Source organism: Puntigrus tetrazona, chromosome 16, assembly GCF_018831695.1.
Source record: "Puntigrus tetrazona isolate hp1 chromosome 16, ASM1883169v1, whole genome shotgun sequence".
Classification (NCBI taxonomy): domain Eukaryota; kingdom Metazoa; phylum Chordata; class Actinopteri; order Cypriniformes; family Cyprinidae; genus Puntigrus; species Puntigrus tetrazona.
Genome location: NC_056714.1, coordinates 20,112,703 through 20,139,392, shown reverse-complemented (window position 1 = coordinate 20,139,392; position 26,690 = coordinate 20,112,703). Strand labels below are relative to the sequence as shown.

The 26,690-nt window shown below is 36.1% G+C and overlaps 3 protein-coding genes across 4 annotated transcripts in view; 2 read left to right on the top strand and 1 right to left on the bottom strand.

Annotated features, from left to right (window-relative positions):
• Positions 1 to 289: 289 nt before the first annotated feature.
• slc25a40 (solute carrier family 25 member 40) lies at positions 290 to 5,352 on the bottom strand. Its single transcript, XM_043261111.1, has 11 exons — positions 5,135 to 5,352; positions 4,906 to 5,041; positions 4,109 to 4,168; positions 3,934 to 4,040; positions 3,743 to 3,810; positions 3,529 to 3,653; positions 3,251 to 3,424; positions 2,341 to 2,450; positions 1,829 to 1,910; positions 1,648 to 1,728; positions 290 to 1,082 (listed from the first exon to the last, which is right to left on the bottom strand). Exons 1-11 carry the CDS (start codon positions 5,156 to 5,158, stop codon positions 949 to 951), a joined length of 1,101 nt encoding a protein of 366 aa, XP_043117046.1. The 5' UTR covers positions 5,159 to 5,352; the 3' UTR covers positions 290 to 948.
• Positions 5,353 to 5,451: 99 nt separating this feature from the next.
• On the top strand, positions 5,452 to 10,350 carry dbf4 (DBF4 zinc finger). Its single transcript, XM_043261109.1, has 12 exons — positions 5,452 to 5,904; positions 6,057 to 6,220; positions 6,880 to 7,068; positions 7,740 to 7,790; positions 7,899 to 7,968; positions 8,068 to 8,144; positions 8,385 to 8,430; positions 8,536 to 8,581; positions 8,663 to 8,794; positions 8,900 to 9,020; positions 9,167 to 9,282; positions 9,364 to 10,350. Exons 1-12 carry the CDS (start codon positions 5,868 to 5,870, stop codon positions 10,139 to 10,141), a joined length of 1,827 nt encoding a protein of 608 aa, XP_043117044.1. The 5' UTR covers positions 5,452 to 5,867; the 3' UTR covers positions 10,142 to 10,350.
• Positions 10,351 to 11,429: 1,079 nt separating this feature from the next.
• Positions 11,430 to 26,690, top strand: part of adam22 (ADAM metallopeptidase domain 22) — a 51,157-nt gene continuing 35,896 nt past the window's right edge. The window contains exons 1-4 of one of the 2 annotated variants that reach the window (XM_043260790.1): positions 11,430 to 11,889; positions 12,171 to 12,331; positions 15,006 to 15,079; positions 25,512 to 25,578. In XM_043260790.1, coding sequence (XP_043116725.1) covers positions 11,757 to 11,889; positions 12,171 to 12,331; positions 15,006 to 15,079; positions 25,512 to 25,578 — 435 coding nt within the window. In that variant the 5' untranslated portion in view covers positions 11,430 to 11,756. The remainder of the gene's footprint in view (positions 11,890 to 12,170; positions 12,332 to 15,005; positions 15,080 to 25,511; positions 25,579 to 26,690) is intronic. The other variant, XM_043260791.1, reaches the window with a different exon arrangement.

Below are 26,690 nucleotides of genomic sequence, written 5' to 3'. Positions count from 1 at the left end.
ACTAAATTACAGAGCACTTTGTACGCATTCTCCAATTATAATTTTTTTGTCACACGACCTCATCATCCTGCATGTTTAGTTTGGTGTTGTCAATATGAATGAATTGCAACTGTGTGAAAACTGAATGTAAACAGATGGCCGAAATGAATTCCGATACTTTCATCACACTGGAAATGAAAGGTAAATGGATTCCAATTTTGTGCGTCGCATAAGATATAATGCGCTTCTGATTCAAGCAACACAAATCTGTAAATCTAAAAAAAAAAAAAAAAAAAAACCACAGACAATATTTTGGACTGAATAAAGAAATCAGACAGATTTTAAATCGTTCCTGATTTTTGAAGCACTTAAAAAGCAAAGGACATATAGTGCAATTTAGCTGTGAATATTGACACTTCATTGTTGGCAATTGGTGAAGAAATGTATAAGTCAACAATTAAAAATCATTTAAGTACAGAAAAATTTAAATCCCCTGCTCAGTCTATTTTTTGGCACCATTTGCACACAGTCTTCATTCAACTCAAACCTCGAAAGCACATAACGGAAATACTACAAAGACATTTAACTTTACAATTAAAAGTCAACAAGTCTGAACAGGTAGAGAACAACTGACAAAGACAATCACCATGCCTGATGGGAATACATTTGGTGTAAATGTACTAAAAAAAGGGAGGTGTGGGGAGGGGGTCTACACCTTTTTTAATTAATACTTTTAAAAACAAATAATCAAACTATACTATTAGCTATATTTTCAATAATTTAACCTAAGTGCAAAATTTTTATATTTACTAGAGAAAGTAAATACTGATTTATTTCACAGCAACTCTATGATCTAAGCACGAACGATAGCATGTTGGGAAAATATATGGAGTAATCTGTGGTTAATTTACTGTGTCTTAAATGTCTGTGATCAAATGTTCATCTAAATCAGTGGTACGGTGTGTGAGATCACATGCTGGGCTGTAGATGTGTCACCCTTTGTTTCTTTTGGTTGTATCTACGGAAAAATGCTTTTCCAAACTCGTATGTGCTGATCATTATAGCACACGCCGGAGCCACTTTAATCAGCCTCGGCAGAAAACCTGAGGAGAAGAGACAGAGAATAGAGCTGTACTGCTGAGACATCTAGTGGTGATTTGAAAATCAGGCCTCCAAATACATATATATATATATATATATATATATATATATATATATATATATATATATATATATATATATGATATATATATCTATATATATATATATATATATATATATATATATATATATATATATATATATATATATATATATATATATATATATATATATATACATATATATATATATATATATATATATATATATATATATATATATATATATATATATATATATATATATATATATATATATATATATATATATATATATATATATATATATATATATATATATACACATATATATATATATATATATATATATATATACACATATATATATTTATATATATATATATATATATATATATATATATATATATATATATATATATATATATATATATATATATATATATAAAACAAATTATCAAAATATATATAATTATATACATTAAAATACTTGCATAACAGAAATAAATTACATTTCAGATATATTTACCTGCAAATAGTCCTGATACTCCATTTTCAGCAACTATTCTTTTCATCACATAATATGTGCTGGATGAGACTTGTGTGGACACTACACAGATAATACTGCTCATTAATTACAGGTTTGCCTATAAAAGCTCTGAATCCCATTTATAGAAACATATTTAGAAAATAATCACCGGAATACTCACATTTCATTGTCTGCAGTTCACCCAGCTCTACCTGTCGTTTTGTCTTGACCACATCAAACGGCAATGTGATGACCGATGCAAACTAAAACAAGAAAATACAGGCTTTTCCAAAGTGGTGGTTTGTGAGGGAACTATGAGTTGGATATGCCTATGAGTTAATACCATTAACGAAGAAATTAAAAAAAAAAGTGTCAAATATTAAATGTGCAATAATGCATAATAATAACAACAAGAGCTGTGTAAATACTACTAGAATTTTAAAGCGGCTAAAAAATATACATGCTTTTAAAACGTTAAACATGCAAATGTGCCATTAAATAATTGAAATATTTACTTAAAAATCAAGGGGTACTTCAAGCACATATTTTAGGTCAAAGAGGTCCAAAAAAAACCCTTGTTTTACTATACAAATGTAATGCAGCCAAACGTCCTGGGAAAAATGCCTAAAGTGATGGGATCGCACCGGAACTGTATTAAATACATGAGAGCTTCTATGTGCATCACAAACTCACCGATCCAGACAGCGCTCCAGCTGTGAATGTGATGGCAAAAGTTGGATCTGTAGCTTTGTAGTATTGACAGAGCCAGGTTTTACCCTTCTCATAGTTAAACCAGTACATAGCTAAAGAGAAACAGAAAGTCAGATAAAAATTTAGGAAACAGCAGCCAAGAATATTCATTTAAACACTGATATGAAGTCGCCTTAAACAAGACTTTTTTAAAATGTTTTTGTAAAGACATTTCTGCTCACTAGGATATAACTATAACCCTCTCTCTTTTCCCCCTTGTTTTTGTGATCATTATACATTTTAAATGACATTTTAGTCATTTAGCAGACGCTTTTATCCGAAGCAACTTGATGAAGACAATAGAAGCAATTAAAACAAGCAAGCATATAAAAAACACTTCTGAAATATTTTTATTATAACTGAAATAATATTTTAAAACTATTTTTAACTAAAATACTAAAAACACACAACAAAAATAATCTTAAACTTTAATTAACATTAAAACTATAGAAATAAAATATAGAAATATAGAAACGAAACATTTAAAATGAATAAAAACTGAGACTAAAAAGAGAAGTTTACAAAGGCTATATTTATTTGACAGAAAATAAAGTAAGATAAGTAGTATTGTGAAAAATTATCCCGAATGCTTAATCGTTTTGTGGAAATTATTTTTTTTAGAAAGTTCAAAAGAAAATACATTTTGCAGGAAGAAGACCTTATTATAAAGTGTACACAAATAATTTAAAGAATGCAATTACTTTATTTGCTATAAAGTAAAGTACATAATTAGTGGGTAGATATTATTGCCGCTTTAAAAAAAAACTTTTTGTATATTTGATTCTTGTGTTTATATATCGAGTGTTTTTCAAAAATGTAAAGCCTGTAATATGAAGGGCTTTGAGTGTTTGACCTGAGAACGGGACATCTCGGAGCAGCGTGGGTCCCCAGCCCCTCCACAGAGACCTCCAGCCCTCGATGCGCATCGCTGACCGGATCACGGTGCTCAGCTCCCGGTACGACTGCTTCTCAGACTGCATTTTAGTGCGGATCAGCTCCAGGGGGCTGATTACTGTAGCCGACCCCACTGGACACATGCAGGACACTCATGTAAAGCCGGGCACGCTTTGATAAAGAAGTTCAGCATGCGGAGAAAAGGTCAAACGCTTCATCAACAGGGTTAAGCGTTACCTCTTGCGATGGCGCCGGCCAGCAGCGACGCATAATCTGACCGGTCTCCCATCCGGAGCTTGAGAACTGCACATAGCTGATCGTAAGATGTGAAGTAAATGACTGTTGCAGGCACTGCCATCACTCTATAAAGAGAAATGCATTTTTATTATTTGTGCCCCAGCAATGGTCAGTTTGGTTCGGACAGTAGATATATACGTAACTGAACACTCACAGCGTCGGAGGAAGACCGCTCCATAGAGACCTGATTCCTTCTATACGTATAATCTTAATAAAGGCATCCTGGAACAGAAGAACAACGTTTTTGAATGAGTTGAAACTATCTGTAATATGCATACATTTAAAAAAACGTCACAGGTAGAGACAAACTGTATTCAGGTCGCACTTTGATATGGTTTGGCTTACCAAAGTACTGGAGAAATGACCGTGTGGTTTGTACCATGCCTTTGAATTGCCATTCTCACAGACACATATATGATCCATCAGGCCATTACAGTACACAAAACATTTTCCTGCAAATCATCAAAATATTAATGAGTGAGGTTTGACTTCATTTGAACGGAAAGCAGCTCAAGCTTACCTTTGGGAAAAGGATTCTTTTGTGCCTGCAGTCTGATCTTCACCACATCCAGGGGTGTTACTGTGAACATGAACAAAACAGAATTATTATATAATTATATTTGAACAAATAAGTGTCCGCTAACTAGCATTTAGAAGTTTGGAGTCTAATATATTTTTATTTTTTCTTATGATTATCAGGGCTGCATTTTCTGATCAAAAATAAAGATTTTAGTACTACTTAACTATAATTACAATTCACAACAACTGTTTTCTATATGAATATGTTTTGAAATACAATGTATTCCTGTGATGCAAAGGTGATTTTTCAGAAGTCATAACTCCCCCTTCCCAATTTAAACATCACGCCATAACATTGTGTACTTTTAAGAAATGTGTCAAAAGAATGTTAGACATGGTACGGACTATTAATAACCTACTATTAGACTACAGACTATATGAAACTAATATTCCCTTTCAACCAAGGACATTGTCCTTTACTAAAAATCCAAAAAAAAAGTGTGTATTTGTGTATTTCATCACAACCAGCCCATATATATATATTAGTTATCACCAGATGCTATGCAAATCAATTTACAGTACTGCATCTTATGGTACTTTTAACGAGAAAAACATCGAATATAAATTACATATTTATTGTCACTGAATCTAATTTATGGTCTATTTCACAAAATATATTTTATTATAGTATATTTAACTATATATTTTAATACACAGTTAACGTATTTTTGTATAATAAATTGTGAATACATTTTATCATATATTAGAGAATTGTATATTAAATCAGTACTCTCTTACCAAACAGGGACGTAATAATTGCCCCAGAGCAAGACGCAATCATCTGCTGGACGGGTGTAATGTCGCTCGTAGGGACCGAGGAACTTTTTTGAGAGCTCATCTCCAAGCCTGCGATGTAGAGAAAGTTCCGATGAATCTGGGTGTAAGAAGTCAGTTAACATCACTCTTTACTGGACGACTGCCATGTGCCAAAAAATTTAAATGATGAACAAGCTCGCACCTACTGTACCTTGTTACTAATAGATCTGAACATATAAACCGGGGTTTATTCCATTGACCTTTATCAGTTACCATTACAACTGAATTTCAAATGAGGCAAACGACAAAGCCCATTTAACCCAAAAAGAAAAAAAATGTCATCAATGCAGTCCGAAGATATTAATGAATACACGTGATTCATTAGGAGTTTCACGCTTCTGCGCTAGTACGGGCCATTGCGTTTACCAAACATGACGTGTTTTTGTAGCAGTGTGTTTCGAACCAGCACTTTCGCAACTTCCGGCTATTTAAATTTCGCCGTTGGACACAACAGAGCACCGTTGGACGTGACAGTGTAACGAAATCGCATTTTATGCTCTGAACAGTTTTTTCGCGTATATATTCTACGTAAAATTCGAGCTTTTTAAATCGATGTAACTTACGTTTAAATGTCAGCGATTTGCGGCGGCGTCTTTGAAATGTCAAAAAATATACGTCGAATCTCCCTTCACGAACTCCAAGGTTACAGCAGGTTTTGTGGGAGTGGAGAGAGTCTCGAGCGGGAAAATGGAAACGGGTTGCGTCGAGCGTTTGTTATGAAGATATTTACAAAACAGTGCAGGCGTTTAACGCAGTGTTGTGTTTTTAGTTTAGTGTTTTAATCATAGAACACTTGTAACTAATGCTGCTATGTGTTAGCGGTATAACTAGCTGGTTTAGCCGGGTTTAGGCCTGTAACTGTTAAAAGTAATAAAAGCTCCACGATGAAGCACGAATCTTTCTCCAGGTGTAAGGACAGAGGTGCTGTGCTGTTTATCTCTTTTGATTAGCTTTTTTTTAAAAAAAAATAAAAGTATCTTTTTAAAATAGCAATGCTTTATGAAACTCCTATGCTTATGACATTAAATGACGTTACATTGTAACAGTCTAATTGCAAATATTGATCTTCACAGATTCAAAATTGGACGGACATAATAGTGCAACATCTAAAGGCAAAATTAAACCCTCATGTGAGGCTCTTCAGAACAAACCTTTTAAAGGGAGAATATTTTACTTGGATCTGCCGTGGAATATGAAAACGCAACTCTTGGAAAATGACATCAAAACACTTGGTGGTGTAAGTAGTCATTGTTTATTGTCAAACTTTTAATGTAACGAAAATTAAAGCAAAGAAAGACAGCAGACTCCCTTCCTGCATGTGAAAAAATATTATGATATTTCAGACTCTAATACTGTATATCCTTATTGAGGCTGTTGCATACAAAATATACATTTTTGACATGCAGGAAGAGAATGAGCTTACTAATTTAAAAGGCAATCAAAAAATAACATTTATCAGCTAAAATACTGTTAGTTTAAACTTTACGTTACATTAAGTACTTGTGTTAATTTCTCTTGATGTAAACAAGACTGAATTTTCTGCTTGATTAAAACAGAGTATTAGATGTTTTGTATCTGTAAGAGTTCTAACAGTGTGAAAAAAAAGAGAATTTATCTACATTCGGGGCATCCAGGATTTAGTGTTTCTTAATCAGAGCAGATTTTGGAGATATTACATGACTTGCTTAGCAATGGATCCTCTGCGGTGGATGGGTGCCGCAAAATGACAGTTCAAACAACAGATAAACACCTGTATATCCACACGACTCTGGGTGTTAAATTTCTTCAAATCTGCTATGATGAAGAAACTACATTGTGGATGGATTACACGGTAAGTTAATTCACATGCGTATGCAATCACAGATGTAGTAATTTCCTGTATGTTCTGTTCGTCAGACTGTGGAAAAGTTCTTCAGTAAGGACATCAAGTATCTTGTGTCCAATAAGCCAGAGGCTCGTTATGCCCAGCGTCTCCTGCCGGACTCTCCTGCTCCCAGTCCAGATTCAGGCGTCAGCTCTCCTCATCCCAGCAGCAGGAGGGAAAGTCATGGGCACAGGGGCAGTTCTCAGGGAGTCACGGATACGGTTCGTCAGGATGATTTTTTTTTTCTTTTTTTTTCTTTTCAACTTCACTGCCATAGATATTGCTTCTGGGTTTCCTAAATCAAATAATCTCTTTAAAGTCTTGAAAATGTCATTGTAAATTTATGCAGTTAATATTTTTATTTTTAAGCGTGATTCGATTTTAAAGTGGAATGCCTGACAGCAACAAGTAAACACTGCCCAGTGATACTGATGTAGTGTCACAGGTGTATATTTTTAGAATGATTTACAGTGGCATTGAATATGGCTCAAACAATCCTATTCAAGGAATGAAAGTGTTTTATAACTGTCTTGCCTCTTGCCTGATGGTAACCCTTCTTTTTAATATTTCCGCTTTTTATCTGTCGTCTCTCTCTCTATAGTTGATCTGCTAATATTTGTCCTGTGGATCTATCATTCGAGACATGCTCCTTTACTGCTGATTGGCTACAAGTTTGCTTTGAGACTTGATCCAACACTGTGTTCAAAGCATTTTTCAAACTTTAAGCAGATAAACATCAAATTAAATTTTTGGGGTGAACTATCCCTCTAGTTATGATGAATGTTCGAAAATAGCATTTATTTGACAGATTATTTTTTTAAATAAAAGTATTAATTTCTTTAAAATCCAAATCTTTTGAAATGTTTGATTGTCTTGTGCTGGATTTTCACAGGCAGCTGTAAGTCGAGGCAAATCGCTTGTGGAGAAGGTCGTTAAAGAACAAGTTAGTCAACCTTTATCATGTTTTTTTTTTTTTTTTTTTTTTTGTGAATGAACTCTGTGCCGCAGCCTTGATAGTTTATCAGTACTCTGCTTTTCTGCTCTGTTTTAGGAACGTGTTCAGATGAATGGGATCTTGGCAAATGCTGTGGAATGGGGGGTCAAAGTCCTACATGTTGACGGTATTACTTTTGTCATCATTATTAATACTAATATTATTAATACTGATCGTTAATACATTGTTAAAGAAGTGAGTCATTTATTCCTGGCCTTCCAAACAGATGTTATTTCATATGTTGACAAGAAGAAATCAAAAATCATTACAATGAATGCAGCTAATCCAGTGGTGAAAGGAGCTGTGAGTAGTTTTGATCGTAGCACATTTTACTATATATTTTTATATTTTATATTTATTTTTATTTATTTTATATTTTATTAATATTCAGTTTAAAAAATTTAAGAGTTTAAAAATGAAGTATTGAAAAAACATTATTCAACCACTTTTCTGAATATTGTACTTTTTATTTTACTCTCCGTCTGTGGAGGTGCATATAATCCTCTTATTTTCTGTATTCAGTTTATCACTCTTTATTTTTAGGCCAGCATTCAGCAGACAGAGAAAAATCTGTATCACAGGCACAATGGTAAGTAGATATTAAAGAACCTCTTTAATTCATATTTTTCCAGTTGAAAAATGTTAGTTAATGATATTATAGCCATACTCGACTTTAAATGTTTTTTATGCCCAGCTGGAAGAATTCGTCGACCATTTGTGAAAGTAGAAGACTCAAGCAGGTGTGTTTTCTTTGTTGAATTTGTGTTTTCAAGTAACCATTCATGTTATTTGTCTGGTTTAATAATGTGATGTTTTTGCAGACATTATCGTCCCCTGTACCTTCCCCTGTCCAACATGCCTGTGTGCAACATCCGCTCTCTTCCACCCTGCAGTCCTTTCCTGATGGATGAACATGGGAAGGATGACACAAAGAAAAGACACAAAGAGCAAAGGTAAAATCTGAATCGGTAGTCTTTTTTTTTTTTTTTTTTTTTTTTTTAGTGCAGTCATTTTGGGGGTTTTCTGTGTTGTGAATGAGAACCTATGTCTTGCCACAGGTCTGGAGGGGATCGAGGAGCACGAGGAAAGAAAGAGAAGCGTAGAGGACATGAAGGGAGAGAAAAGAGGAAAGGAGGGTACTGTGAGTGCTGTGAAGTCAAATTCGATAACCTGAAGGCAGTAAGTATTGTTACTGATAGAAAGCCTGTTAAGTTAAAATGAACTCTTTGCATAAGCTGTTTCTTAACTATTAACAATAACTATACATTTTGGCCTGAACCAGGATTTGCATTTGTGCTCACCATTTCTGACCTTCTGACCACCAGCACCTGGAGAGCAAGCAGCATCAGTCTTTCTCTAAGAGTGATAAATATGGAGTTGTGGATCAAATCACTGCAGGACTGACCTGTGACCTTAATAACATTGGCACGCATTGCAGAAGGTACAAATGTGTCAAAAGAAAAAATATAATATTTATTTGTTTACTGTTTTTACTGGCTTTATCAATATCTTTCTGCCGTAGGGTGAAATGCAGTACCTCAACCCCTGTTCTTTGTGCTGGAGCCATGTTGCCAGTAAAGGAAGACGTGGGATCTGTGAATGGTGGTTGGAAACAGGAAAGCGAAGGGTGTTTGCTTAGGAGCTCGACAGCAAAGCTACCTCTCTCGGAACAGACCAGAGAAAAACCTCTGTCGGTTCGCAAACGCAGCAGGGGCCAGTGTGAGTTCCCTCAGAGCAACAGGGACTGCTTGTTCAATCACTCCGATGTACCGGAGAAGTCCCTTTCAAAGCGGGGATCCTTTGAGTGGGAATACCACTTGCGGAAATCTGAAGGTGCATCTTTTCTCAGCAGAGAGCAGAACTGTGACTCTAATACACTTGAATGCAGGACAGACCAACAAACCAGGACAAACCCTGACATGCACACAGCTCAACAGTTCAGTGAAAGAGACCGAGAATCGTTAACAGGAATTGAATTCTTAAGGACTAACTACTGTGAAGTTTATTCACAAAGTATACCAGAAAATCAAGTTGGAATCTCAGCTCTTTGGCCTTTAACCTGCACAGAACCCAAACCGGACCTCGAAAGCCCCACTAGTTTACTCCAGCGGAAGGTTCGAAATGTCAGATCCCGAAGAAGAAAGCAAGCGTCAGCCTTGCACATTGAATCATCGAACTCTTTTTCACCTGTTAAACCTGTACAGGAGTGGGAGAACCCACCTGCTTCTCTCCTGGACCTGAGGCAGCTCTTTCAGTCCAGTGACATGGATGAAGACTTTAAAGGTTTTTTAGATGAGTAAGAGGAATTAAACTGTAAACGTTACTCTGCCAAATAATATATTAATAAATCTGCTGTTCATATGTAAAAGTGCATTCTCACCATACAGGCTTTAAACTTTTTAGATAGAAAATATACCTATTGACTTTAAACTGGGAAAAAATAAGTGGTTATGAACAGTATGTAAATTTATGGAGTGGAATGATATAACAGCAAGAGATTGTCTTGAGATTTTTTTGCTTTGTGTGTTAATTTGAAAATATTCATTAGAGTGGTTTAAGTATATGTTTTGTGTCTGCACCATGGACCAGTGTTTGACAAAAAAAAATCTGCTTTTCCGTGGATATCTAATCTTATAGTGTAGTGTATAAGTAAGTATGTAAACTGAGCCTTAGGGGGTGGTGTATTCATCAAGGAGAAAAGCCCTTTCGGCTTTAAGTGTTTCAAGACTAAAGTTCAATTAACATTCTACACTACTTTTCAAATGTTTCAAAAGAAACTGATACATGTATTCATTAAGGATGCATTACATCAAACATAGCAGGAGAGATTCATAGATTTAGATTACATTTTAAATTGTTTAAAATAAATGTTAACGATAAACGCTTCATCAAATCCCAATTTAAAAAAAAAAGGCACCACAACAGTATACAGCTTTCAGAATAAGATGTTTTTGTGCACCTAAGCGTTATATTAGAATGTGCTGCTGGAACTTCAGCTTTGCCCGCACAGCAATGAATTACATTTGAAATTCACAACTATTTATAAATGTTAACATGTAAATAAAATAGTATTAGTTGAAGTTTATAGTAAAATCGTATTAGTTTAAGAAACTGCAGTCTTGGTGAGCGAAAATGTAAATTTTACCAACCCCCAAACATTTGAATGGTAGTGTACATAGTCCAAATTAACCACTTTGATATTTAGCATAAATAAGTCTAAAAAATGAAAATTCTGTTACGTAACCAAAATTGAAGCTTCCTTTTAAGTGGCCCAATGGGCTAATGAAAAATGTGTTTATTGCACACAACATATTTCTTCCCATAGTAAACACTGGATTAGTTTTGTTACGTTATCTTTTTGCTTTTGTTCATGGATTTAATTTTTTTCTGGTTATTCTGAGAATTATAAGTGCATAAAGCAGAATATCGCCTGGTTTACAAATACGCATAATTGCATAACCTTCTACAAGGACGTAACCTATCGTGCCTTATTATTTAGTACTAGTAGCCTGCTGTTTAATACATTTCCACATCAAGCACTGTTTCACTGATCTTGCGCTCCACAATGCATCAGCTCTGGCGCAGGAGGTGACAGCAGGTCTACACACTACACTACCCGTCATCCCGCGTGCAGCCCGCTCATGTATATTTATGAGGCGTTTCTGCAGTGAGGCGGCTGGATATTATTGATGTCTTGCTGAGGAGGAGGTGGTGGCTTCTGCTCGGCGAAGAAAAAAAAAGGTCCTGGTTTTAGTTTTCCAGAACGCGCCCGCCGCTTGCGCAAGCCGCGTCTCGATGCAGAGGCTGCTCGCGCGTCACCAGCGCGCGAGAGGATGTGCGCGCCTTCCTGAGGGAGACGGAAAATCGGGTTTAACTTGGGGGTTTGACTCGCGTGTCGTGTAATTTCGGACGTATATGATTAACCGCGATTTTCTGAACCGAATGGATGCGGGAACGATGCCTCTCCGTTTCGGGATTTCCTTTCTGTGCCTCTTTGTAGCGGTGATGATCTCTGTGATACATACCAGCTTCTCCCTGCCTCATTACGGTGAGGGTGTATTTTATACATATATATATTTCACAAAAACAATGACTATTTACTGTTTTAGTGTCGTATTTTACGCCCACCGCATTCGTTTCAGGTGATGTAAACAACTGTTATATATGTAACGGTAAATAGCTGACCCGGAGCCGCCGTGATTTATCATTATTTATCGTATCGTAACAGAATATTATGTCCAATTTCATACATGTAAATCGACAGAAAGAATGTATAACGTTAGGTGTTAAAAAAAAAAAAAACATGCTCCCGTGTTTTTATTATTCTAGGAGACGCCTTGGTAAAGACGAGGGCTCGGCGTGATGACGCCAGGTTCCTCGGGAGAGAGAACACGGTACCGGTCCGGTTAGTGTACCGAATGGACGGAGACCGTCAGGCCGCTCATGATGTTCTCACCACACGGGTTCGATTGAGCTCTGACAGTAAACAGGTGTGTATTTTTCTCATCTCATGTTTGGGTGTCGTTTGCGTGTCACAAGAATGCTCTCTCCTCCCGTTGCCATTGGAGACGCGCTGCTCTTGCAAAGATGTTTATGTTTTTCTCTTTTACTCTCTTTCCGAGTCTTAGTCGGGCTCTGGGTGGTCCGAGAGTGCTGTGAAGTTAATTCCACTCGTTTAAGGGCGATCTAATGAACCAAAACAGCACGTTTTAGCAGAAGATGCTGGTGCTTAGGCCTCCTGAGGCATCTTGTGGCATCACAGCTTTTGGAAACACAAAGGATACAGAAAGCACTAATGAGCAGCTCGTGTTTTGGAGACTTATCAGCCTAAATAAATATTGCAATTTTTATTTTACATTTTTATATACCACGTAAATATCCCGGACTGATTTATTATATAACACCAATGCATTATTCAGCAAAACACTGAATCAGAGACTCAAAACCTGGGCCGTGATGATAAAAGGAAAACAATAAACTGTCAAATGTACTTTGTATTTGGTTTCTCGGTTGAGCGTGTAATGCTATTAGAGGTTTATGGACATACCATTTCTTTTGTTCTTGGTTTGCCTGGCTTGAAAGATAGTGAATAAGACACTCGGAGTGAGCTGATATCACATCAAAAATGAGCTGTATTTAAACCAAAATATGTGGCTGGTGAAAAGTAATGGAATAAATAAGATTTTTTTTTTTACGTCAAAAAAACCCAAACCTTACTCTATTACATGATTCTTAAAACATCTCATGATTTTTGAGTGAAAGCTCAATTGTCTAAGCAATTTGTCTGCTCAGGTACTTTGGTGCTCATGCTTTGCTTGACTGAGGTATTCTCAAAGGCACGAACGTGCAATCGCTCGTGGCCTCGTTACTGTAACAAGTCTCTTTGACCGGTTAGAATGTCTGTACATGCGTCCCACCGTCATTGTTTTGTGCTTTGGGCTGTGTGCGCACGTGTGTGGCTTAACCCTTTGTCTGACGTCTGCAGCTGAGCTCTGTGTAATTGAGGCGAAGGTGTTTTCATCATGCCAGCGCATAGTATCGATTTAATCGTCGTGGTCTTATATATCGTACTACATTTGAGTCCGGAATAGAAGCATACGCCAGGTTAACGTATTTTTTCATAAATACATTCAACTACACTCGGGTCTGTTTTTAGCTCCACGTTTTGGCTAACAATTGGATCTTTTTGAAGACTGAAGACTGTATTTATTTATAGATGCACGCTGATGCCTGATAAAAAAAAAACAAACAAAGAGAAGATTGCTAATTTTAGATCTTCTTTATTTAACCCAAAATGTAGATCAGAATAAAAATCGAGTTGAACGGTTAAAAACTCTAATATGATGAAACGGCAATCGATGATACCAAAGACGTAATGGGCAGAAAGCTGCAGTCTTCTCATCTTACACGGTTTCTAGAAAACACTCTGAATCTCTTTATTAGATTTGCGTGTTACTGCGCGTCTTGTTTAGACGTGACGCTCAAGTACACACTCATTCGAAGAGCGGTAGATAGAGGTGGGTGTGTCTCGGGGAGGGTAGCTTCATTCACGGGGTCACTGATAAGTGAAGTTTAGAGGATCTCCCCCTCCGTATTTTTTCCACCCCTTCGTTCTCCTTCCATTTTTATTGATAACTAGGCCTTGCTTTTCCCTTGGGGGTGTTAGACTCCCCTCACCTCCCTCATATGCTTCTATTTCTGCCCTGTCTGCCCCCCTCACACACACACACATCCACTCACAAGCTACGAGAACAATGCGCTGCAACCCAAAAGCTTTTCTTTCCCCTGAGGGGGTGTTATACGGCCCTGGCCATATGGGCCCCAAGCAGGCAGTGAATTAACCATCAGTGAACACACACACACACACACACACAGCCACCAGTCCTGCACATCAAAGTGTACCCGTGATGAATAAAAAAAAAAGCAATTAGCGCATCTAATTTTACTTCTCTCTCCCGACACACCAAATATGTTCTAATTTTTATAGTTTTTATTGTCTCAGCTTATGTGTGGCACCTTGAGTTTTTTCTTTCTGAAATAAAAATATACTTTCGATTAACAAGAATGCATTAAACCATTCATTTATAAATTAAGAAATTTAACAATTTCTACTTCAATTAAATGTTTTTTTTTATTTTCTATTCAAGAATCCTGAATCCTGAGGTTAAGCATCGCAGCAGTTTTCAACATTGATAATTGTATTAAATGTTTCTTAAGTGCAAATCATTTTATAAGAATGATTTCTGAAGAGTCACGTGACGCTAGCTATGTTTGCACGCGTCCAAATAATACATTAGTAATCAAACCGATGCTCAGTCAGATTGAATAGCCTTCATGTTAACACCCCAATGAGAATGAAAAAAATCATTGGAATGAAAGGGTAATGGAAAAAAAAACATTGCATGTGAACAGAATTCCACCTTCTCAATCTGATATAGAAATATCATGAAGCAAACTAAAAAGTATATCCGATTGCAAAGTTTAGGGTTCATATGGGATAAACAAATCTTTCAAAATCTGAAATTTGATTGAATTCACTCAGGTTGATAAGAATTGGTGCATGTAAATATACTTCGGCTGGACTGGAGTTATGCCTAAAAATAATATCTAATTTTATTTCTCTACCCCAAAACACCAAATCGTCTTGTTTTGTCTCTTTTACAGAACCACATGGCACAGGCCAGCTTCCAGGTGCAGGCCTTCGGACAGACCTTCATTTTGGATGTGGAGCTGAATCAGTGAGTATCTGCTTCAAGGATGTCATAGCTCTTTGGGTTCGGAAAAGCACTGAAAAATGCAGTGTGTGAGAGTGTTTCTAAAGCGTGAGGGGTGACTAATGCCCATCAGATCTATTTGCTAAGGGTTTCATGTTGCTGCTGATGGACTGCATAGTCATAATGGCTGATGATTTATGCTGAAGGATTGGGAAAGACCTGACCACTCTATTGATCATGGCATCTGCCTCTCTCTCTCTCTCTCTCTCTCTCTCTCAGGATTGTCTTAATACTGATAAAATCGCTATTTTGACTATTTGCTTGTGCACATTTAACTCGTCCTGTAGATGCTTTTGCATTTTGTGATTGTTTTATATTTTAGGATCCTAAAGATTTATTTCATATTTACATTATTTATAGTGTGCAATTTAGCACATCCCCCAAATCCTCATTAACGTAATGAGCTTTTTTCTATTTTATTCTCATTGCTTCAATTTGTGATTTTTTTATTAGATTGCCTTTACTGAAGTAACAATATAAATCAGCATAAATTAAATGACAGAAAACTGGTATGATTAGTAAATACTGTACTACTATCTGAATCTGTTCTATCTTTACATTATACTTAGAATCTTTATGGTTATGAGAATTATGTGGAAATTATGCTTCATTACAAATAATTAGTTTTTAAATCAATTTTGAAACAGTAGTTATAAAAATGACCCAATGCCAAAAAAAACTTAATCAACAGACTTAATATTATATTTACAAAATACTAAAAATCTATAATGTTCTTTCCAGCTTTTGTGAGATTTAACCATAATCACTATTTTATCTTTAGAAGATTATTTATTAAAGCTGATATTACTCTGAAGTATTAATTCACAAAATCTAACTATAATTGCTTCTTCAGTACAGATACCCATTGTAAATAAATCCTATGGTTCTGCACCAAAACTCACATTCATAACCTCGCTTCTTTCATATTCATCACATAAATTCAGTCCATTAACTCTTACTGTTACAACCACAACTGCCTCTGTACTTTAAACTGGTGCCAGACAGAGTCAGCAGATTTGATCTCATTATAATAATGTATCATGAATATTTCAGTGTTCTCCCTCAGTGTCTGTGTTTCTCCGAAAACATCTCGGTGGAGTGAAAATCTGGCTTTAAGATGCAACTCCCTCTGTGTTTTTGTCAGGCCCTTTGTGAATGGAGTGTTTGTGTTGTGCTGTTACTGGAATTCTAATTTAGTTCTACCTCTATAAAGGAGTCGCTTTATTTGAGTATGACATGCAAAACTGCTGTTAATATTAAAGGACATCTAGGCCTTTAGGGCAGTCTTTCCCATTTATATCATAATGTGCGGTGGCGACCTGACAGATTATTCTACGTCCTCAGTCACTTGCTTTGTCTAAACCTACCTCTGATGATTGTACAAATGTATAAACATGTACATTATGTTCCAACTTCCAAACATACTTATTTGAAGTGGAATCAATTCTAAAGTTTTGAAAAAGAAAATTTTGATGTGAAAACTCTGTCACTGCCCCTTTAAAACTTCATTATTGTTTGTATGTTTTGCAATTTAAATTTAGTTCTTAACATGCAATTGTTTTGATGTATTATTCATTTGTACTTATTTTGTAATTAGTAATTTAATAAAAATGCACAAATACATTTCACATTCAAAGCTTGCTCTTGAGGTATTGCCATGTCCGCTTATTATAAGCATGCTTATTAAATAGGCCTGTACATCTTTGGGCTTCTTGTTTGGGTTTTGCTCATGAATCAATCAGGTTTTTTAGAGTTCCTTAAGTGTAGTTAGATGCAGGTTGTGATGTTTTAGTATGCGGTTTATTTCCAAGATAAAGCATATAAGTTCTTTATTTGTTTTTTTCCAAGATCAGGCAACACAAATAAGTCAAGACATACCTAGTACTCCAGGATACAGAAGAGAGATAAATCTCTGATGTACACTTAAATATATCAAGAGCTATTTGTTCAGTTTGGTTCCATAGATACTGTGCAATGGTACTTTTCTGCGTAAGTCATATTTTGCTTGTTTGTAAAGGCTTTTTTACAAGTTGTCGCAGTGCCTTATAGAACTACATTAATCTACATGCTATCCTTCCATTGAATTTGGCCAGAGGTTTTAGAAGGCAGCCTAATCATCATTCTGCCCACCTTTTTAAATAGCCGACGCGTCAAGAGCGCACCTCTGATACCTTAAAACCCTGTCTGCGTAGGCTGCTCACTAGATTTTGGATTAGAGCCATCGAAACAGGTTATTATATCAGTCAGTGTTATCTCTCTGTGTCTGCATGTGGCTCGTCTTGTTTAGTACAATATATTTTCTGCTTTAAATGGCTTCTGACTGGATGGATTTGATTGCCTCTGTCCCTTTGAATAGTGCTGTGTGTATAAAGCGGAGAGAATTATAGAAGTGTGTGTGTGTTGCGCTGTTTAGTTTGTTCTTCTGCACCCATGGAGAGCTGGCAGTTGGATCCGTCCCGACCTGCGTTCAGATTACTTTCCCAGTTTCCACCTAGGAAACCAATTCATTCTTTCGTTCTCCTTCTCTCACCTCTCTCTGTGAGTTTCCAAAGTCTTGGGGATTTTCTTTAGTTGTTTGTGTGTGTGTGTTTGTGCGCATTTGGCTTTTCTCCGGCCTCCAGCTGAGACCTATTTTCATGAAAGTTTTTTAGTTGTTTGTCATCTATAGTTTAGCAATCGGATTGACGTATTAGTATCATGTTCAAAAAATCTTGTTTTGCTTGTATTATTTGCATGTGCACTGACTCTAATAGTTCACACACACACACACACACACACACACACACACACACACACACACACTAGCTTGCCCCCTGCACCCTCTCATGCGTTCTGAATAATGAATGAGTGTGTTTGATTAAAGCGGTTGGAGCAAATGGGTTTTCTGCTTTTCAATCACGCTGTGTCGTCGTGACGACGGACCATGTGGCAGAAAGGAAGCATTAAAATCAGTCAGATATCGCTGATGCTGGGGGGGTGGGAACAGACAGCTGCAACTCTGAACAGATAACAAACAAGCACAAGCTCACCTTTGAATCCGAAATCAGTGCAGACAAATTCATTAATAGCAAATATTTGATAAATGCACCAAAAATCACATATTTGTCTTGCTTTGAATCTAAACCTCCTTAAAACACATTAATTTACCTGTGAAGCAAAAGTCCTATTAGATATTGTGAGAGTTGGTTTATGAATCAAATGTACTAAAAGGGCATTTTGTACACCATAACTAGATCTCATGGGACTCTATTTGTATTTGATATTTTAGAATCAAATTTGAATGCATTAAATTGATCTATATTGACAAAAAAACATTTATAATGCAGTAATCTTTATTTTATTTTATCCACTAAATGTTTTCCACAAAAAAATGACATTGAATTGTTTAATATATATATATATATATATATATGTGTGTGTGTGTGTGTGTGTGTGTGTGTGTGTGTGTGTGTGTGTGTGTGTGTGTGTGTGTTATAATGCTCATTTTATACAAGAATCTGAAGTAATATTAAAATTTTTTGCTGTAAGCAACATCCACAGGCTCCATGCAGAGTCTAAACTCAGCAAAAGAATCCCAGTGTCATCTGCCATCTGCTACTATGAGCTTCTGTCTGACCTAGTCAGCACACGCGTGACGTCTCATCAGATCAAACCTGTGACAGGACATGTCTGCTAAGACTCTGACGTGTGTCTGATTGCTGTTGAGTGAGCTGTGTTTGGATTGGTTTTGTTTTGAATTTCAAACTTGTAATTATAAATCAAGTTCAAGCGACACACACACATATACACACACATAAACACACACACATACACCTCAGATGAAAACACTTCATGCATTGCCGTTAACATTTATCATCATGTCAACTGTGTCCAACATGCATGAAAGAGTCCAAGCACACCTCCAGACACACACATTGGTTTCATTTAATTTGTCAGTTGCACCTGAGGGGTTTTTGGTGTGTATGTGCATGTGTGTGAGATGTCGGTTTCTTGTCTTTGTTTTATTTTGTTGCTCTCAGTCTTTTAGATATCAGCCGGTTCTTGTTTTCCAGCTTTAGAGTGCAGGTGTGGGTCAAAATAATTAGATTTATGTAACAATAGACACTGCGGCCATTGCAATCATCATTTAGAATATATAGGACATGCAATCATTTTATTACATTGAGAAAAGTAAATTTTTCTCAAGTATGCCCAAATTATACTATTTTAATTATGACATTTGGAAAATGAAACATCAAAAAATGTGTTAAAACGATGTGTCTTAGTTTGGCTTATTTTGGTATCTTTGTGTTTTTACTATATATATTAATTAACATGGTTTTTTTTCAAATTGTACAATGAAAAAAAATACATTGATGATAGAATTCTACTCTTATTTATTGTTAAGGTGCACTTGAACCTTAAAAAAAACAACAACAATTTAGTACAAGGCTATTTTACATTATTTACACTTTTTACAATACGTATTGTTACATAGCAGCAGAAAATGCTTGTTTTAGTATCAGTTACAGAAATACTCTGTTATCAGCCACAAATGAGTGCATAATGCCCATATTGCAGTAATATACAGCTATAATATATGTAGTTAGTTAACATCATGTGTTCAGTTAAGCAGACACAACAGACATGTTATTGCAACATGCAATAACAACTTCTGAATAATTACAGTATAAGGATGATGTTACAATATAAGGATATATTTGACAATGTAAGATGTTGATGCAAAGTGTACATAATTTGGAGTTTTCACAAGTTTTAGCGTCACAGTATAATAAATGCACATGCAAAGAAAAGCTGAATTAAGATAAACAACAGTATTCATATATAAAGACAGCAATGTTGTCTTTTTGTTTAATATCTATTCAGTGTTTTGAACGCCAGCATCCCGATTTGTTGTGTCTTATCTTTTTTATAGCTTGAGTTTATTATGCCATCATTTATTCAGCTCCATTTTACCATCCTTTCAGGAAACTGCGTGAAAAGCTAGACAAAACATGAGAACGAGGCAGAGAGAGAGAGAGAGAGAAAGTGAATAAGTTGTTGGATGTAGGGAGAGTGAAAGTCTGACCAACCAGCATCCTTCATGCACCCTTGAGTCTGTGTGGGTGTGTGATGAAGGAGGAGAGAGATCTGAGAGAGATGGAGTCGGGAAGAACAGCTGGCATCAATGTCTCAGAAGTGCTCACATGTTCAGTGACGCAAGACATTTTCAGAATCAGGTCTGAGACATTCTGCTTTACCTGTCCAATATAAATACAAACTCCCTTAACATAGATTTAGTCATTTGTAATTACTATTTTTTTATGCATCTATATTATCTCTCTTTGCCTTTTTTCCTCGTGCAATGTGGCAAATGCCACATTTGATCATTAGGCCAAACTGGTTTGTTCTGCCATAGCGTGTTGTGGCACATTTATTTTTAGTGATCATCCTTGTGTTGTTTCTTGGTTTCTTAACTAACGTTGTAACGAAGATGTGAGAACAAAACCCAAAACTGCAGCCAATAATCAGCTTTTTGCGTCAAGGCATTTCTGAAAATGCTATTGTAGTGTTGTTCAAATTATGTTCATGCAATTTAAAGCACCTTTTTATCAATTTGTGATTCTCTTAAGCTAAACACAGGTGATTGAGCTTTTTACGCAAACACACACACACGTGTCAATTTTTCAAAATTGAAATTTACACATTCATTAATAGGTTTTCCACTGTTGTATGGTTTGATTTGGTTGAGATACAACTCTGAAAATCCGGAATCTGAGGGTTAAAAAAAAATCTAAATCTCCTTTAAAAGTGTCCATGTGAAGTCCTTAGCCATGCATATTACTAATCAAAAATTGTGTTTAAGTGTTAAGATTGCGAGTTGTTAGGGGGATTTATCGGTGTAAATAATGAGGATATTTGATATTAACAAGCTCAGTGGGAGGAGCTGGTGAAACACACACGTTCACAATGAGAACAACTGCACCTGCTCCCCTCAGAATACGTATTCTGGGGGAGGGTCTCTCTGTGAAATACGCCAAATCTGTCTTACATTGTAAAGACCTTCCCCTGTGTGTGTACGTGTGTGTTCATGGATGTTTTATGGTTACATTTTGCTGATTCTTCCTATTGTGCACATTTATTTTAATCGTAGTGATTTTTGTTGGTGCTGTAAATGTGTGTGTGGATAAGGCCGCTCGCAGGTCTTTTGTCTGCTGAGGCTGCAGTTTTGTGTCTTTGGGAACACGAGCGGAGCTGCAGGTTTAAAAACTCCTGGACAGCAAAAGCACAAAAGAGCTGAAGCGCTCAGCACGCACTTCACAATACTGACTTCAGCTTTTCCTAACCTCTCACAGGCACACACACACACACACACACACACAAATGCTATATCACACAATACTATAACATGATGTTGATGTCTTAATATCTCAATGCACTCTAGATGCCTTACACTCCCATCGACTTCTGTCTTGTTGTTGTCTGTGAACGTGAACGGGCTTAACTCTCTATTGGGGTTTTGAGTCTTAATCTCATACACGCGTAAATCACAGCAGGGATCAGAATTTAGTAGGTCTCCGTATTTCCATGAAATATAAATAGCGGAAACACTATGTCTACTACTAACATTTGTTTACACTAGCTTTAAGTGTGCCTTTTAAAATGTGAACTTGTATGTGTTTGAGTGCTAAGTAGATCAGAGATTGGGGTCTCCAGCTGTGCTGTCCACACGGGAGATGTTCTTCTGCTGGTCTCCAGGGTCTGACTTACACACTCATCTCTGAAGGTGCTGCACATGTGCATATGCATGAGACAGAAACATAAACCTGTATTATAAACATTCTCAAAAATACAGTAAAAAGTGTAATATTGTAAAATATTATTTTATCACTTTAAAAGAGCTGGTAACACTTTAGAGTAAGGTGTCATTTGTTAATATTAGTTAGTGTTTTGACTATCATGAACAAACAATTGAACAATGCATTTATCACACTATTAATTAATCTTTGTTAATGTTAGGTTATTAAAATACATTAACAGTTTATTCATGTTAGTTCACAGCGCATTAACTAATGTTAAAAAACACAACTTGTGATTTCAATAGTGCATTAGTAAATGATTTGATGAATTAACATTAAGTAAGGTTAATAAATGCTGTAGAAATAGTTAATAATTAATATGTTGTTAACTAATGTTAACTGATCGGCCTTATTGTTAAATGTTACCAAAGAACTTTCTCATTGTCATGTGATCTTTTAGAAATCATTTTAATACAGTGATTTTGTGCTTGAAAACACATTGGTAAATTCTCACCAATATTGAAAACTGTTGTGATGCTTAATATCTTTATGGAAACTTAGAATTTTTTCAGGATTCTTTTAAAGATAAATATTTTACCCATTTTTTTCCCCTTTTGGCAATTTGATATTTCCTTACTGAGGAAGGAACTCAAAATGATGCCTTTCACTAAAAGTTAATTCAAAATTCTATTCATTTAAATGTGAATCTGTGAAGTGAGCGAAGGACAGAGCATTACAAAAAAATAGATAGTTACAATAGAGGTTGACATTAGCATGTTGCTAAGCTAACCATGTGATACACATAAACAAAACTTTATACCATACGTGAGTTTATTGTAAAGAAATACATTTTGAAATACATTTTGAGGCATGCATCCTGGGATTTGTGTCTGGAAAGGTGCTGTCTTAAAAGTATGAGGTATTACTGGGGGCAGCATCATTATGGCATGGTGCATTAAAATGCTGTTCAGCTAGGCAGTTTACTAGGTTTTGGGACAGAGAAGATCTCTGTAACAGAACCTTTTCACCTCATTACACACACACACACACACACACACAGATAAAACAACACTACTTCACACAAAATCTGTTCTCTCTTCTGTAAACCCTTTCATTTTTATTCTTCTGTTTCCCCTCTCTTCTTTAATTAGCATGTCTCGCTCTCTCTCTGTCTGTCTCATACAATGGACCAGTCCATTAAGCTTTACATGAGAAATGAGAGCCATTTTGTAGTCATGTGACAGCGCCATATTAAAATGTTTGTAGGGCAGGGTGTGTGTGGAGAGGGATGGATTGGAATAGGATGGGGAATTGTGGGGCTTTCCTTATAAATAATTCAAATCCCAAAGCAATTAAAGCAGAAATCTGTTATCAGACTTCACCTTCGCATTTCACAAAGCAAAATACACTGCAGATTTCCACCTCTGCTTAGACCGGGACGGCACCAACACATGACAGGTATTTGATTCCGCTGGTAACTGAGATCCCTAAAGGTGCCCTGAATTAAGAAAAATACTAAATATGTGCTGAATATGTTGAAAAAATGTTATATGCAGAAAAATTATAAATATTTATGCGAGGTCATGTCTATACAGATGTTCATTCATATTTATTTTGTGGTAGAACTAGTAAAGAGGAAGGGATTATCAATCTCAAGTGCAATTTGTGCTGCTGTTCAAACTGAGGTGATTATATATAGTCATGTGGCACGCCACATCTAAAAGCATCAGCTAATTTCCTGGAAAAAATTTACATATTTGAAAGATGATACTTTGTTTTTTAATAAAAGTAACAATATATAAAACTGGAAATTTCCAATGAAGTTAAAAAAAAGCTGTATTTTTTTTATAAACGTGTATTAGGAATCGAAAGACCTGTATCAAAATGTTTCAGCACGAATATGTCTACGTTACACCCCTAATATTTATGCACATATAACTGTTACAATAATGTTTATTATCCTAAACTTAATTTGGCTTATTTTATGATGTTGTGAGTGACATAATGACCCATTTTGTTTCAAATATGTGAAAGAACAGAAACCATAAACTACTTTTAATCACTTAAATTTTATTTACTATTTTACTTAAATTTTGAAATGCAATTTCGTGGTCAGTGAAAAATGTGAAATTTCATGGCAATTTTTTCTCAATTCACCCACCATTGTCTGGTGGAGGTGGGGAAGGTGTGAATTGTATATGATTGTGTATGTGTGTGTGTGTGTGTGTGTGTGTGCTTTAGTGAGTATGCGAAAGGCAGCTCTTATCATCAATCACAATGTATCTTTCCTCCGACAGCCCACTTTATCACTCCCTCTTTATCTTCTTCTGCTCCTGTTCTGATCCTCTCTCAATGCTGTCATTTTCTCCTACCCTGTGGTAGGTTTTGTCCCCGTCCTCTGTTAGTCCTCTATTAGTTTTGATTTCTGTCTCACAGTCACAATTATTTGATGTACATTTGCATTTACCACAGAATGAATCTCTAAACGCAAACTTGTTTTGTATTACCCGTTACAGCACTGCAGCTCCATAAATACCCTGCTAATCACCTGCTGTTGAAGATGTGTGTTTCTGTCTTTAAAGGCTGGTTTGATGTCATGCTGTGATTGTCCTAGCGATGAGCTCGCGGTAACTGATTTCACAGTCAGAGCTCCTGCTGCGAGACACTTTCACCCGTCTCTCCTCCTGCGCTCAGTCTGTTTTTCGCTACATTGCCATTTCGTGATGATTGCAATTGTATCATTTGGCTCATATAGGTTTTATTTACATGCTACAGTCACTCAGTATCCTCCTCCAGGGGAACAGTGTGCTCTCCCAGTGAATCTCTCGCCCCAGTTTGTGAACAACTTCTTGAGCGCAGCTATGCCACACACTGAAGTGTCCTTGAACACAAGTTGTGATATATGAAATCAGCCATGGATCTCTCCGCAGGTTAACTGTTCTCATGACTCTTAGTCTTGAAGCACAGATTCCATTCCAGATTCTGTTCCATTTCAGTCCTCTGTTAGATAAGCAGAACGCATGAGTGACATGAGTGTCGATTTGATCTGCTCATTAAATGTGTGATGCCAGGATCACCAGGAGTGAAGTGTTTGGGAGGAGGATGAATCATATTTACAGTGCCGATATTCGTCTATTTTTTTATTTTCTATGTCTTCAGAAATTTTCAGCAAGTGTTTTTTTTAAGATTCGGCTTAAAATATATACAGAGCACATCCTATTTTTGGCTTTTGCAAGCTTTCCTCCTTTTTTTGAAATTTGAGGTATTGCATGAATTGTGTTCGACTATCATTATAGTATCTGCTTGCTGGAATCTGTTTGGTCTTTCCTCTCTTGCATCTATACACTGAAATTACACTGCAGAATGTGTCTGAACCAAAGATTATAATCTTAATTTATGTGACTCTTATATTCTTTGATGCTGTGCAAGCACTGCTGTTTTCTTTCAGAAATGCATTTTTCTGTGCTCTTTAATGATTTTTACATTTTATTTAAAATATTTTATTTAAAAGTCGTAGAATAACAATAACAGATTATAACAAAGTAGTAGAATAGAATCCATTGAGTTCACTAAATAATTTTAATGAAAATGTCAAACATTTTGCTCTTTTTTTGCAGTGATCTTCTATCATCAAATTACATTGAGAGGCACATATCAGAGAAGGGGAATTCAGTTGTCATCAAAGTGAGTATAAACTCTCATTTTAATATCAAAGAAATACCTGCTTTGGGCCAGAAGTATACGTTTAACTCATAATTAATGAACTAAAATATTTGTTTGAAAAGTAATTTTATTTAAGCTGTACAAAACAGCTCGTTTTGCTGCTTGATATTGCAAATTGGTGTGTCTTAACTTATTATTGTAATGTATTGCCTGAATTATGAACGCACTGATAGTACAAACAGTTTTACTCATTAGTTTCTTATAGAGTCTAATGAACAGGAAGTCTCTGCCATAGGCTTGCCTCTATGTTGAAGAATAGAGTGGATACAACCAAAAAACTCTAGGCGTAAAAACGCTCTGTTTGATGATATTGGATGTTGTTTTCTGGAGCTTAAAAACTCCCACACAAGTAAGGTTGGTGGCACTTAGAAAAGTAGTCCCAATTATTCTATAAACATACCTGAATAATTCATTTATATGCCTCGACCCCCTTTGTGTCTGTGTGTTTCACTCTGGGGCAGTGTCTATAGTCTGATCAGATCTGTGTCTTTGAGCCACTCTGGGACTCTCAGCTTCATTCTGTCAGTGTACTGAGGCACGTGTGTGTTCAGATGGGAAACATCACACCCAGAGCAGAAGGTGCTTGCTTGTTTTAGCCCAGTGGCAGATTGTTCCTGTCACACACTCACACAGGAGCAGGGATACAGCGTCCTATTTGTGTGCTGCATGTTGGACACCATCATTGTGTCAAGGTGTGTATTTTATATAGATTATTCATAGCGGAATGGACATGCCCAGGTTCTCTGTTATCCTTTAGAAACTAAAGGGCCCATATTTTATGATTTAACAGCCCTTATTAGATGGTTTATGTATTTTTTTATTCATCTGAGTTTGATTGTCATAAAGGCTTCAGATACACAGAGGCCTTACGCCCACAACCCAGCCTATAAAGCCTGAGGAAATATTGTGCATGTAAGGTCAGAAGGACTCTTTAGGCGCTGTTTTGCTTTTATAGATGAATGAAAAAATAGAGCGGTGAGTTCTGTGAGGAAGGAGGGAATAACAGAGAGATGGATGAAGAAGCAGAGGATGAAGAGAGAGAAAGAAAGTCACTGAAGGGATTCTAGAGCAGA

Coding starts and splice junctions, on each gene's coding strand:
- slc25a40 (XM_043261111.1), bottom strand. CDS start 5,158: ATGTTCAGATCTATTAGTAACAAG. Junction 5,042..5,134: donor TCAGATCTATTAGTAACAAG/GTACAGTAGGTG, acceptor TCTTACACCCAG/ATTCATCGGAACTTTCTCTA. Junction 2,451..3,250: donor CCGAGATGTCCCGTTCTCAG/GTCAAACACTCA, acceptor GTTTCTCTTTAG/CTATGTACTGGTTTAACTAT.
- dbf4 (XM_043261109.1), top strand. CDS start 5,868: ATGAAGCACGAATCTTTCTCCAGGTGTAAGGACAGAG. Junction 5,905..6,056: donor CTCCAGGTGTAAGGACAGAG/GTGCTGTGCTGT, acceptor TGATCTTCACAG/ATTCAAAATTGGACGGACAT. Junction 7,069..7,739: donor CTCAGGGAGTCACGGATACG/GTTCGTCAGGAT, acceptor GGATTTTCACAG/GCAGCTGTAAGTCGAGGCAA.